The sequence below is a fragment of the Nomascus leucogenys genome, chromosome 16, assembly GCF_006542625.1.
Source record: "Nomascus leucogenys isolate Asia chromosome 16, Asia_NLE_v1, whole genome shotgun sequence".
Taxonomy (NCBI): domain Eukaryota; kingdom Metazoa; phylum Chordata; class Mammalia; order Primates; family Hylobatidae; genus Nomascus; species Nomascus leucogenys.
In genome coordinates, this window is record NC_044396.1 from 81,904,509 (window position 1) to 81,918,141 (window position 13,633).

Here is a 13,633-nt window from a genome sequence, read left to right on the forward strand (position 1 = left end):
TACATTTATTGTGCACTTTATTTCTATGATTACCACATTGTAATATATAATGAAATAATTATACGACTCACCATAAGGTAGAATCAGTGGGAGCCCTGAGCTGATTTTCCTGCAACTAGACAGTCCCATCTTGAGGTGATGGGAGACACTGACAGATCATCAGGCATTAGATTCTCATAAGGAGCACATAACCTAGAGCCCTAAAATGCACAGTTCACAAGAGGATTCATGCTCCTATGAGAATCTAATGCCTCTGCTGATCTGACAGGAAGTGGAGTTCAGGTGCTAATGTGAGTGATGGGGAGTGGCTGTAAATATAGATGAAGCTTCACTCACTCGCCCATCACTCACCTCCTGCTGTGCAGCCCGTTTCTTACAGGCCACAGACTGCAGAGTCCTCCAGAGGATCCAGTATCTCAGGGAGGGGGTCATGGGAGGAAATAGGGGGTCCGGGGCACAGAGGCTAAAATAATCTTTGAAAAAGTATGGTTAAGAAACAGATCAGATCTGCCGGGCGCGGTGGCTCACGCTTGTAATCCCAGCACTTTGGGAGGCCGAGGCAGGCGGATCACGAGGTCAGGAGATCAAGACCATTCTGGCTAACACAGTGAAACCCCGTCTCTACTAAAAATACAAAAAATTAGCCGGACGTGGTGGCGGGCGCCTGTAGTCCCAGCTACTCGGAGAGGCTGAGGCAGGAGAATGGCGTGAACCCGGGAGGCGGAGCTTGCAGTGAGCCGAGATTGCGCCACTGCACTCCAGCCTGGGCGGCAGAGCGAGACTCCGCCTCAAAAAAAAAAAAAAAAAAAAAAAAAAGAAACAGATCAGATCTTCAGATCTCCCTTACTCCATAGCTGGAGACTGCCCCTCCGTTACTTGAGCAGAAGACAGAGTCACTAGGCTGGGGATAACCTGGCACAACTGTGAACAATGGTATCAAACTGAAAATAAAGGAATAGGCCGGACACAGTGGCTCACACCTGTAATCCCAGCACTTTGGGAGGTCAAGGCGGGAGGATTGCTCAGGAGTTCGAGACCAGCGTGGCCAACATGGTGAAACTCCCATCTCTACTAAAAATATAAAAATTAGTCAGGTGCGGTGGTGTGCTCCTGTAGTCCCAGCTACTCAGGAGGCTGAGGTGGAAGAATCGCTTGAGCCCAGGAGGCAGAGGTTGCAGTGAGCTGAGATCATGCCATTGCACTCCAGCCTGGGCAACAGGTGTGAAACCCTGCCTTGAAAAAAGAAAAGAAATGAAAAGAAAGGAATAAGTGATCATTTACACTTGTAAGGCTACTTCCATCCAGCCCAGCTTCTACTGGGTTCCCAAATGGCAGACAGCCAGGATTTTGCCTTCCAGGCAGAAGACTGGAAGATTCCTCCCTGGGGACTCAGTTTAAGAAAAAGACCAACTGATACAGACATCTGGTTTCCCTGAGACATCTGATTTCCCCGAGGAAACAGCGGGGCAGATGGTTTGAAACCCTTAGCAGAGGTTTCAGCCCTAGGTGCAGACAGGAATCCACTGGGGAGCTTTAAAAAAAAAAAAAAACTGATGCCTGGGGTCCACCCCACAATTCTGGTTTAATTGTTCTGTGGTAAGGGCATTGAAAAGTTCAAAAGCACTAGATGATTCTAATCTCAACCAGGTTGGGCACCACAGGCCTTTGGTGAAGCTCACTGTTAATAAGCATCACTCATCTGCTCAATACTCCCGATATGCTTTTTAACACCCCTCTTCAGAGTGGGAGCAGACAAGGATCACCGGACATCTCAGAAACAGACAGAGACCAAAACAAACCAAAAAAGCAGATCAGAGGAATGCATGCAGAAAGAAGAAAGCATATATTGTATTTTTTTCATCATTAACATCCTCAGAGAAATAGAAGAAAATTTATTGCAATAATAACAAGATGATATTTTTAAATGAACACTGAGAGAACATAAAAAGAACTCTTAGAAATTCAAACTTTGATGGGAGAAATAAAAAATCCAATAGAGGGATTAGAAGATGAAATTGAGGCAGCTTCCTAAAAAGTAAAGCAAAAAGCCAAAAGATGAAAAATAGGAGAGAAACAAGACTTTTAGAGCAGCTGTTCAATAAGCCTAACATCTGAATGAAACAAGTTCCAAAATAAGAGAACACATACATTTTAAAAAATGGAGAGGAAATCATCAACAAAATAATTCAAGAAAATATTCCATACTTAAGATATGAGTTTCCAGATCTAAGAGCCCATCGAGTTCCTGACACAAATGGAGGAAGTTGGGTTCACAACAAAACATATTTTCATGACATTTCAGAACATTCAAACAATGTACAAATCCAGAGAGAAGAACAAAAGTTACCTACAAAAGACCATATGTGAGAATGACTTTAAACTACAACCACACAGGAAACTAGAAGTAATCCCTTCCTAAATTTTGAGGGAAAATTATTTCCAACCTAGAATTCTATATCAAGCTTGAAGGTAGAATAAGGACATTTTCAGATAAAGTTTTTTTTTTTCTAATGCTTCCCATGTTTTCATTACCAGAAAGCTGTAAGAGGGTGTGACATACCAAAGTTAAAAGAAATCCAAGAGGAAGACATTGGACACTAGAAAAGGAGATTTATGTAGACCAGAGACAGAGGAATTCCCAAGATGATACTGAGTTCCCGAGAGATTTCTCCAGGAAGCGAAATTAATGCCTTGAATCTGAGCATATTAGGAGATTTATGCAATTAGCAGAGTTTGAATTTAATTAGATATACATAAGTACATAGAAAACAAGGAAAAAAGCAAAAAGAAAAGGACAAAAGAAGTAAAACAAAAATTCACCAAGAAAGGAAAAATAATCACAGTTTACTAATCAATGAATAGCATTTTTAGTCTTTAAAATAATAATGAACACAGGAAATTAGGATGTATAGTAGTCTCTCTTTAAGGTTTTGCTTTAGTGGTTTATTACCCCAAAAATCTTCAATGGAAAATTCAAAAAATAAGCAATTCATAAGTTTTCAATTGCACGCTGTTTTGAGTAGCGTGATGAAAGCTTGTGCTGTCCTCCTCTGTCCTGTGGAGACATGAATCATCCCTCTGTTCAACATCTTCACACTGTCTACACTACTTGCCCATCAGTCACTCAGTAGCTATAGGGGTTATCACATCAGAAAAAAACAACAGATACAGGAGTCGCTACTATCTGTGGTTGCCAGTATCCACTGGGGGCCTTGGAACATGGCCAGATGGGTGAGGGGGAACCAGTGTAACTCCACTGGAAAGAGGAGGGACAGGACTTGTGTGTGGTACAGAGAGACGGGGCCCCAGATCCTCATCTTCCATGGTCAATCCATGGATACTTTCTAAGGCTCAGCAATTGATTAGGAACACAAGCTTGTTATTTAAGAGATGACAGACACAAAGGATCATATCTTGTATGAAATATCCAGAATAGGCAAATCCACAGACTGATGCCGGTGAACCCCAAAATTGGGGCTCACCCGGGGAGAGTTCTTGGCTTCACCCAAGAAAGAATTCAAGAGCAAACTTGCAGTGAAACAAAGAAAGTTTGGCCGGGTGTGGTGGCTCACTCCTGTAATCCCTGTACTTTGAGAGGCCAAGATGGATGGATCACTTGAGCCCAGGAGTTCAAGATCAGTCTGGGCAACATGGCGCAACACCGTCTCTGCTAAAAATACAAAACTTAGCCCAGCTGGTGGCACACGTCTATAGTCCCAGCTACTCAGGAGGCTGAGGTGGGAGGATACAGTGAGCCAGGACCACCCCACTGCACTCCAGCCTAGGCAACAGAGTGAGACCCTGTCTCAAAAAAAAGGATGAAAGAAAGTTTATTAGAGCAACAGCATACAGCAAAATAGCTGCTCCACAAAGCAGAACTACCCCATAGGCAGAGAGGCCCAGAGCAGCACTGGTGGACTGCTGGTGGACTAGCTATACTTATACCCACTCTTAATTATATGCTAAATAAGGGGCAGGTTATTCACAAACTTTCTGGGAAAGGGGCGGGGAGTTCCCAGAACCATATAAGGTAACTTCCAGGTTATTGCCATGACATCATAAACTGCTATGGCACTGGTAGGAGTGTCCTATGCAAACATATTATAATTAGCGTATAACGAACAATTAGAGCAATGAGAGGTCGCTTTCATGGCCTTCTTGGTCCTAGCTGGTGTGGGCTAGTTTCTTTGCTATTAGTTCATTCTCCTTTCATCAGCAGGGTGGTGACCAAGCTGGGGAAAACAAGTCCTGCTGATCTCCTGCCTCAAGGCCAGGGCTAGCAAGAACGGGGTGGGCCGGGAGGGAAAGGGGATGGCAAGGAGGGAGGAGGGTCTATTTGGGGGTGATGAAATGTTCTCAGATTGATTGTGGTCAGGTGCGGTGGCTCATGCTTATAATCCCAGCACTATGGGAGGCTGAGCAGGAGGATTACTTGAGCCCAGGAGTTTAAGACCAGCCTGGGCAACACAGTGAGACCCCATCACTACAAAAACTAAAAAGTTAGCTGCGGCCGGGCACAGTGGCTCACACCTGTAATCCCACACTTTGGGAGGCCGAAGAGGGTGGATCACCTGAGGTCAGGAGTTTGAGACCAGCCTGGCTAACATGGCGAAACTCTGTCTCTACTAAAAATACAAAAATTAGCCGGACATGATGGCGGGTGCCTGTAATCACAGCTACTCAGGAGGCTGAGGCAGAAGAATTGCTTGAATCTGGGAGGCAGAGGTTGCAGTGAGCTGAGATCGCACCACTGCACTCTAGCCTGGAGAACAGAGTGAGATTCCATCTCAAAAAAATAAAAAAATTAGCTGGGTGTGGTGATGCCTGCCTGTGGTCCCAACTACTGGAGGATTGCTCAGGCAATCCTCCAGTGGCCAGGCCAGGAGTGCCAGTGAGGTCCCGTGTCAGGCACAGCCTGGGCCCTGGAGCAGCAACCCAGAGCCTCAGGTACAGGGTTGCCAGAAGCCGGGACCTAGGTGGTATCTCAGGTGGCCCTTCTGAGGAGGGCAGGCCAAGGGGCATTAGCGTAGCCGCCTCCCCATCCCTGCCCTCACCCCGCCCCTCTCTGGCCCTGTGGCCTTTGGAGACCCTCTTGCTCGGTCCCGCCCACCGGAGGCAGAACCCGACTTTGGGTGGCACCTGCGCAGCTGTCCCCTCCCTGTCTCCTCCCCACTGCCCAGTGGGTGCACTTCTGACAACTCCAGAAACAGGCCCCTCTTGAGTCATTGTCTCCTGCTCCCCATGCTTGTGACTCTCGGGGACCCCAGGCATTTTGGCTTTCGTGGGGCCTTTCCTCCAGAAAAATACGAAAAATTATCACTTAAGACTGTGTTGGTATAAAGAATATATTAATACTTTTTTTTCTTAGGCATTAAGACATTCTCTTAGACCTACAAGCGTATTTTTTTTCTTCTGACTTTAATATAGTCAAATGTTTTCGTGGCCCTTCAATATATATTGTGGGCCTTGGGCCCATTGCACTGGGTGGCTGCCCTGCTCACAAACCTTCTGTGGCTCCCTGGTGCCCACTGCAGTAAGATGCTTGCTTCAATGTCCAGTGCTATCACAGATGAGTGAACAAAATGCCACCACAGCTCAGAGTAGAGATTAGAGACTCATCCTAGATCCATCCACCCAGAACATTTCACCATATGTGCCAGGGGGACGACAGAGCAAGATTCTGTCTCAAAACAAACAAAAAAAATTGTGCAGGTTTGCCTAGCACCCACATTGACTGAGGAAAGTAGTTAAACTACTACTGTAGATTACTCTAGAATGGGAAACAATACATGTTAATGGATATAATACCTACTGCATTTAATGTAGTCAAATGTCATGATGGCCACAATAAAACTTCTGATATGCATAGGACATTGTGGGCATTAAACTAGCACAATTCTCAGGACCACCCTAGAGAGGTAGGTATTTTGAGTATTCCCTGTTATGAGGACACATGAGACTTGCTCAAAGTCACATGGAGTTAAAGAGGGAGACCAGAATAAACTACACTCCACTGCCTAAACCCTGTCTTTTAAGTATCCAAACTACTACTGCCTTTGCAGACAGTATATGAGACATGGAATCAGTGTTAGAGTTCATCTATTTCAATTCTATCATTTTACTGATGAGGAAAATAGAGTTTCAAAGAAGAGATATGGCTTGGGTCTCCTGACCCTTGACCCACAGATCTTTGCATTGTATCTTCTATGATTGAATCTTACTCTGAAGTTTAAAATATGCTTCAAACAGTAAGAACTTCAAAACTGCAGTTAACTGCAATCTCAGATGGAACCAGAATGACATTTCAACTCAAAAGACCTAGATTTGAGTACAAATGTCATCAATCCTTATAACAAGTCTAAAATACTTGCAGCAATCTTAAAATGGTCCAGAATGCTTCTTAGCTCTTATCTTTAAAGTGAGAAGCCAGCCAGTTGAAAAGTTCCACTTATCTATGTTGAGGGCTGTGGAAATGGGGCATTGGTGAGCTAATTATGGGCATGTTTGGTGGAAGAGATGAGGCAATGGATTTCTCTAAATTGTGAAGAAAGGCTGGGGCATAGGCACACTAACCAGGTGTGTTTTAGAGACAAGACTGGGGTTCAAAGGATTTATCTACACCAGAGCAGACTCATACCTCCCTCCAGTGGGCAGTAATTAATCCTGGCTGATAGGTTTTGTTGTGTCCCCACCCAAATCTCATTTTGAATCCCCACCTGTTGTGGGAGGGACCCAGTGGGAAGTTAACTGAATAGAGGGCAGGTCTTTCCCGTGCTGTTCTCATGACAGTAAGTCTCATGAGATCTGATGGTTATTTTAAGGGGGAGTTTTCCTGCAAAAGCTCTCTTCTGTTGTCTGCCACCAAGTGAGATGAGACTTTCACCTTCTCCCATGATTGTGAGGCCTCCCCAACCACATGGAACTGTAAGTCAATTAAACCTCTCTTTCGTAAATTGCCCAGTATTGCGGTATTTCATAAGCAGTGTGAAAATGGACTAATACACTGGCTGAGTCCACGCCTACCCCCCATAATACTTCACTCCAAGGACAGACGTGAGAACTACAGATAGAGTTGGCAGAGAAGACGCCTGCTTGCTCTCTTTGGCTATCTGACTGGCGAGTACTAGATCTGAGTTTGAATCATCTTTTGGCTGCAGAGCTGTCTTCTTTGATCACACTGCAGCCCTCAGCTTCAATCACACTAGGTTCTCAGATGAACCTACTCTTGGATCTAGTGGAGGGAGAGGAAAATTCTTTCTGGAAAGGGCCAGATAGTAAATATATTTTAGCTCTTGAGGGCCATATGGTCTTTGTCACAACTCAATTCTGCTGCTGTTGTGCAAAAGTCTCGATAAATAATGTGTCAACAAATGAGGCTTAGGTTCCAATAAAATTTTATTTATGAACACTAAAATTTGAATTTCATATGCTTTTCTCATGCCACAAAATATTATTCTTTTGATTGTATTCAACCTTTTTAAAAACCATTTTTAGCTCACGAGCTGTACAAAAACAGATAGTGGGTAAATTGGCCCAGACTGGTTTGCTAGCCCCTGGGCTAAAGAGATTTGTCCATTTATTCTTCAACATGCAGAGTGTGAACTGTGTGAACTGCATAGGGCACAGCAATCTTCCTGCATCCATTCCAGCTGCGTCATTACTTTTGATTTGTATTCATTCAGTCCACGGAAGCATTCACTTGGCACCTCTCCAAATCTGGGTACTGTGGAAGATCCTTCTTTGGGACACTGAAGGAAAATCAGACATGGCCCTTCTCTCAAGTTCGCAGACTCTCCAGTATCCAGATACTACGGCTCTCATAGTATCAGAAAACACAGCCACAAGTGCAGGTTAAGTATCAAAGGTGTTTTACGAGATACATGTATCAGATTCTTAAGGCTGCTGTACCAAAATACCACAAACTGCATGGCTTAAAACAACAGAAATTCATTCCCTCACAATCCTGGAGGCCAGATGTCTGAAATCAAGATATTGGTAGGGTTGGTTCCTTCTCGAGACTGAGGGAGAATCTGTGACATGCTTCTTTCCTAGCTTCTAGTGACTTCCTCCAATTCTTAGGGTTCTTTGGCTCATAGATGCATTGCTCTACTCTCTGCCTCCATCTTCCCATGGCCTTCAGCTCTGTGTGTCTACTTCCCCTTCTTTTCTCCTATAAGAGCTAGTCATTGAATTTAGGGCCCACCCTACTACAGGTTGATCTCATTTCCAGGTCCTTGATTTCATCTGCAAAAACTTTTTCCAAATAACGTCACACGTGCAGATTCCCAGTGAATGTATCTCCTGGGGACCACTATTCAGCCTATTACACTGTTCTTAGAAGATGCCTAGAAGGATACGGCCAATGTTATTCAGAAGGCTTCATGAAGGAGGTAATACACAAGCTAACCCTTCAAAGATGAAAGTTGGCCTTCATTAGATGGTCACAAGGGGAGGAAGGGAATGTCAGGTTCAGGGACCAGCCAGACCAGAGCTAAGGAAGTGACATGGCATGGAACAATTTGTGAACAGCAAGCAGTAGGGCCTGGCTGCAGAACAGGGTGTGAAGTAGGGGAGCAGTGATCAGGAGGGCCAGAGAGATCAGCAGGGATGTGATCTTCAGAAGCTGTGTGTGCCATGATCTGGCCCTATTAATCCAGAAGGGTCTGATGGAAGCCTCTGTGATTCTCTTCCATGGTTAAGCATTTTAATTGTATTATACCTCGGATATTCCTAAATATTTAAAACACTGGCATGGTTGAACTAGACAACCTTTAAGTAGTTTCTTCCAACCATAAGATTTAGATTTCAGGATTTAGGTTTTATGATCTTTAACTGAAACATGTTAGTTTTCTACCACTAGTGAGATCATGGCCTCTGCTTTTCTCATGGGAAGTCCCTCTTATAATCACTCTCTTCCCAGGATTAAAGGGCTACCATGCCTTCAAGTTGCTACCCGCTCTCCTGGAAATGGAGAATCAAGCGAGGATGCAGTTTTCCTTCCATTACTACATCCATACAAGAGGAAATCAAGAATAAAAGTCCAGTTAATGAAAAGATCACTGGTCTTAATATACTTAGCAAAATTTTAAAGGCAATTAAAAGTATATACATAGACAATGATCAAAATTCTAATGAAAAGACCCCGCTCTCCCCTAAAAGAAGAAAAAATCATATAATGTATATATGCATTCCATAAAAACATACATGGGGAAAACTTCAGAAGCCTAAAAACAAAACATCAGTAAACCAAGCCACACTTAGAAAAATGAAAGCTGATTTTTATTTTATCATCAACAGCCATTCTTTAGACATGAACATGCATACGTAATATTCTACGCACACATCACAGTTTTTAACGTTAGTTAATAAAGGTTAAACACACAACATACATCCTTACAAAAAAAGTCAAAATGCAAACTTAAAACTTTAAACAAAAGTATTACTAATTTAAAAAAAGTTTGTGTTGGGTACCATTTGTACAACACAGTTAATTTAAACATTTTCATTTTGGTTGCACATGAAAAAGGCGGCAGTAGAAAATAAAGTCATTGAGGGTTTTTAAATAGCAGAATAGGCAGTTTTGCCATGCAGGAGAAGCAATATTAAATATTAGTTTCAAAAAAAATCCACATTTAAAAATATTTAGTTCAAGTCACAGAATTTTTCTCAGTAGAGACCCCAATGCAATGCATAATTAGCTGCCTTAGATGGCCCGTTTGAAAGGATGATATCCCTTCAGAGTGTAACTTTACTGATTTTGGCACAGAAAAGAAGTCTTAAGAACAAGAACATGATTAAAAAAGAGGGAAGAGGAACAGAGGAAAGAAATAAAAGCAAGAATAAATGAGATAGTAATTGCAATCACTAAAAAACTGTGCATTCTCAGTCATTGCAGAATACTGTCTTCTGTCTACAGCAGGTGCTTATTCCAGAATTGTTATTGCAGCATGGATTTAATTTGCTTGGAGGTAGTCTCATCATTCAAATGTTTTGTTGTGTACCTAAAAAAAGAAAAGAAAAAAGATCAATTTTAGGAACTTAAAAAAGAATCAGCATCGGGTTCTCTAATTATGACAGGATGGAGAACTGGTCTCAGCAAAACTCACAAAATTATGGCTTCTCATTGTAGCTTTAACCCTGTTCAGGTTCTGCACAGCCTCTCATCCTCACCCCCTTTCTAACTGAATAGCCAGTAGCTATTTAGTAGCTATTTAACTTAGTTACAACTACACTGCTGAAATGATTGGTTAACCTCTCAAGAAAACAATTAGCTGGAACTTCTCACTCAGAAGAAAATGCTGTTCTATCCCAGAGGCTGGCAAATTATAGCCCATGGGCCATCCAATCCACCAATTTTTGTGTGGACTGTGAGCTAATTCTATTTTTTAACCTTTTGGATGACTGGGGGACAAAGGAAGACAAAAAAAGAAATAGTAATATTTCATGTGCTATTGTGGAAATTCTATGAAATTCAAGTTTCAGTGCTTACAGATAAAAGTTTTATTGAAACACACCAAGTTGATTCATTCCTGTACCATCTATGGTTACCTTCTTGCTATGGTGGCAGAGGTGAGGCGCTGTAACAGAAACCACGTGGCCCACAAAGCCTTGAATATCTACTCACTCTCTGGCTCTTTACAGAAAAGTGTTCCAACCCCTTTTCTATTCTGATTTTAAGATGCCTCAATTACTACAGCTGTTATATCTCTAAAATGTCTCAATTCTCCAAGTGCCTTATTTCTAGGCATGTGTTTTGCTACATGCATGCAAATCCAACATAAGAATCCCAAAAAGAATCACAAAGAGTGATTATTATATAAAGTTCACAACAGTATTCCCTTAAACAGTAAAAATCCGCTAAGCAAGCCTACTATGTCTCAGGCACTGTTCAAGGAGCTTACAACCTAGCAGACGGAGAAAGATAACGATACACTAATATTAGTGACAGGTAAAGCCTAGCAGCAAAGGAGAGAAGTATAACAAGAGGAGGCTATATACAGAGACAGGGAAACACCATCTCACATGGACACCCAGAGGCCATACATAGTTAAGGAGTTTGGAGATTATTTTAAGTGCAGTGAAAGCCAGTGGAGCATATTAAGCAGGAGAGGGGTGTGATGCCACTTAAGTTTTATCATTCTGGCTGTTCAGGGCAAGCTGTGGAGAACAGAAGAAGCAGCAGGGAGGCATTAAATAAGGGGGCTGTTACTGAGCACCAAGTGTGAGATAAACAGATGTCAAGGCTTGGGCCAGATTATAGTAGCAATGGAGACAGGTGTTCAATGTGTGAATGTGGACTGTATTTTGGAGATAACTCAGACAGACAAATTTGGTTCACAAGAATTCCACATAAAATCTTAAGGACTAGATCGTTTTTTATAGAGACAAGGTCTGGCTATATTACCCTGGCTGGCCTTCAATTCCTGGGCTCAAGCAATCCTCCTGCCTTGGGCTCACAAGTAGCTGGGATGACGGGTGTGTGCCACCATGCCCAGCTAGGACTACATCCTTTTCAGCAGGTCCACACAGATCTTTCTGTGTTTAAGAAATTTAAACCCAATTCCTATTAGGTTCATTTCAAATTAATTTAAAAACTGAAGAATGCTTATTAAGTACCTGATACACTGTCTACAATGTTACTGAGAAGTCACTTCCAAACTGTTCTCATGTTTTTGAATACATAATCAGAGTGCCTGGCACATAATTGGTGCTCAATAAATACTTGTGGAAGGAAGACAAGATAAGCAGCCAGGTTGGAAAGAAAAAAAACTCCATAAAGGAATATTGACATTAAATGCTAAGTGATGTCGCAAAGATTTAACCTTTTTGTTCTCTTTATGTAGATAAAGTATATGCAATTACACGAAATCCTACAGATGTCTCGTAGTTCTCAAAATCCATTTCTTCATTTGTTTCTCCTCCACTTCTTTATACAACTAAATAGTAGAAAGAGCCAAGTAATGTGCACAGTAGAATTTCTACTGCAGAGTAGTTAAAACTATCACTATTCAGCAATGTACTGTACTATTCGAAGAGTGGTAAGTGTTTTCCTCTCTACCCATGACGCAAGTTCTCGCTCCTTCTGTGGGATGTGATCTTAGCTTCCTTCTTTGGGCAAAGCCAATCCAGAGCACACTGCATCACCACACTCACTCATCAAGAAAAGGCCAATATTATCTAATATACGCAAAAATAAAACATGAAGATATATGGCATTATTTTCCTTTGTGCACAAAAACAAATTTTTTTTCCAAGTGCATGACTGTTCTACTAAAGAAAACCAATTATTATTTACCTTTACTCTTAAATTTAATAAAGACAATTATCTACTACTGAATCTGAACTCCCAGCTCTCTTTTTTTCTTTCCCTCTTATGATTAAATGTATTTGGTTCCATTTTTCCACCTGTAAAATGGACATATGACTTGATGCCTTCTCTTAGTAGCACAGGAAGTTCTATATAAATAATTACTACAGAAAAGCATTCAAAACAACATATACATACATATGGAATTATTCTCTCATTTAAAATCTTTTGGTCATTAAGTTCTATTTTGTGGAGGTGTGTAACACTCGTGTAGTACTTTTGGGGTTACAAAATGCTTTCTAAACATGTGCTTTCAGTAAAACATATTAAAGGCTAGATGGATTTACTTCAAGAAATATGTTTCAAGGTATCAGCATTATCTACATCACAGCTAGGGTGTTTGTTTAAAAGGAAAGTGCCTGAGTCCCAAGTCAGACCTGATTTTGTTGTTTCTAAAAGCATCATTTTATTTTCTAGTTTCCATTATCTGTTGTAATAGGAAAGAAAATGTACCAAACTGACAGGCGACTTGCCTCCGCGGTGCTTTCCTTCCCTCCCCCTCCTCAAACACAGATTACTTTGCGGGAGACTTCAACCCTGTCTTTCACTGCCGTCACTGCCCTCCTCTGCTTTCATTCCAAGGAGAAGGAAACTCAACTACCCTTAGAGTGAAACGTAGATTTTGAGTTAGGCATACTACCTTCAAGCTCAAGAAAGAATCCTAAAACCTCCTAGATCTCAATTACCTTTAAGTTTTTAAAAAAGATTTCCTGCCACTTGCTGGCTTCAAAGAGCCTGACCAATCAGAAAGACAAAGGCTTGGGAGAAAAATCAGGTTGACTGAGACACAGGGAGTATTCAGAAAGAAACCAAGGAGGAAAGACTCATGATATCATTAAATATTGGCAAAACCACTGAAGTATGCATTGTAAAAACTCCAAGAACACAGAATTCTAAAAACTAGGCTTATGGTTAAAACAGTTTGACATTATAAGGTTTTTAAATTATGTTCCTTAATCTTGCTGATGTTCATTTAGAATAGATCACCTTTATTCAGGCAGTCACCGCTTATGCAACACTTTTCATAATCTTTTAAAAACCATTTTTAAACATTTTTTCATAATCTTAATAAAATCATTTGACAGTTCCACTTAGCTGAAATGATACAGCCTACATTTTATGTGGTAAATATCATTATATAAATATTTCTGTGTTCATGTAATTTTTGTGTTTAAACCCCCAAAAAATCAAGTAATAGGACATCATCTTTTATGTCATGTGACTACTACCAATTAAATCTCTGTAGTCAAATGTTACAAAGTACTG

The 13,633-nt window shown here is 41.5% G+C and overlaps 1 protein-coding gene across 17 annotated transcripts in view; it reads right to left on the reverse strand.

Annotated features, from left to right (window-relative positions):
• Positions 1-7,377: 7,377 nt before the first annotated feature.
• The window catches only part of FAM49B (family with sequence similarity 49 member B), a 177,904-nt gene continuing 171,648 nt past the window's right edge, over positions 7,378-13,633 (reverse strand). For all 17 annotated transcript variants that reach the window (XM_030795484.1, XM_030795473.1, XM_030795479.1 and 14 more), the window contains one exon: positions 7,378-10,001. In XM_030795484.1, coding sequence (XP_030651344.1) covers positions 9,938-10,001 — 64 coding nt within the window. In that variant the 3' untranslated portion in view covers positions 7,378-9,937. The remainder of the gene's footprint in view (positions 10,002-13,633) is intronic.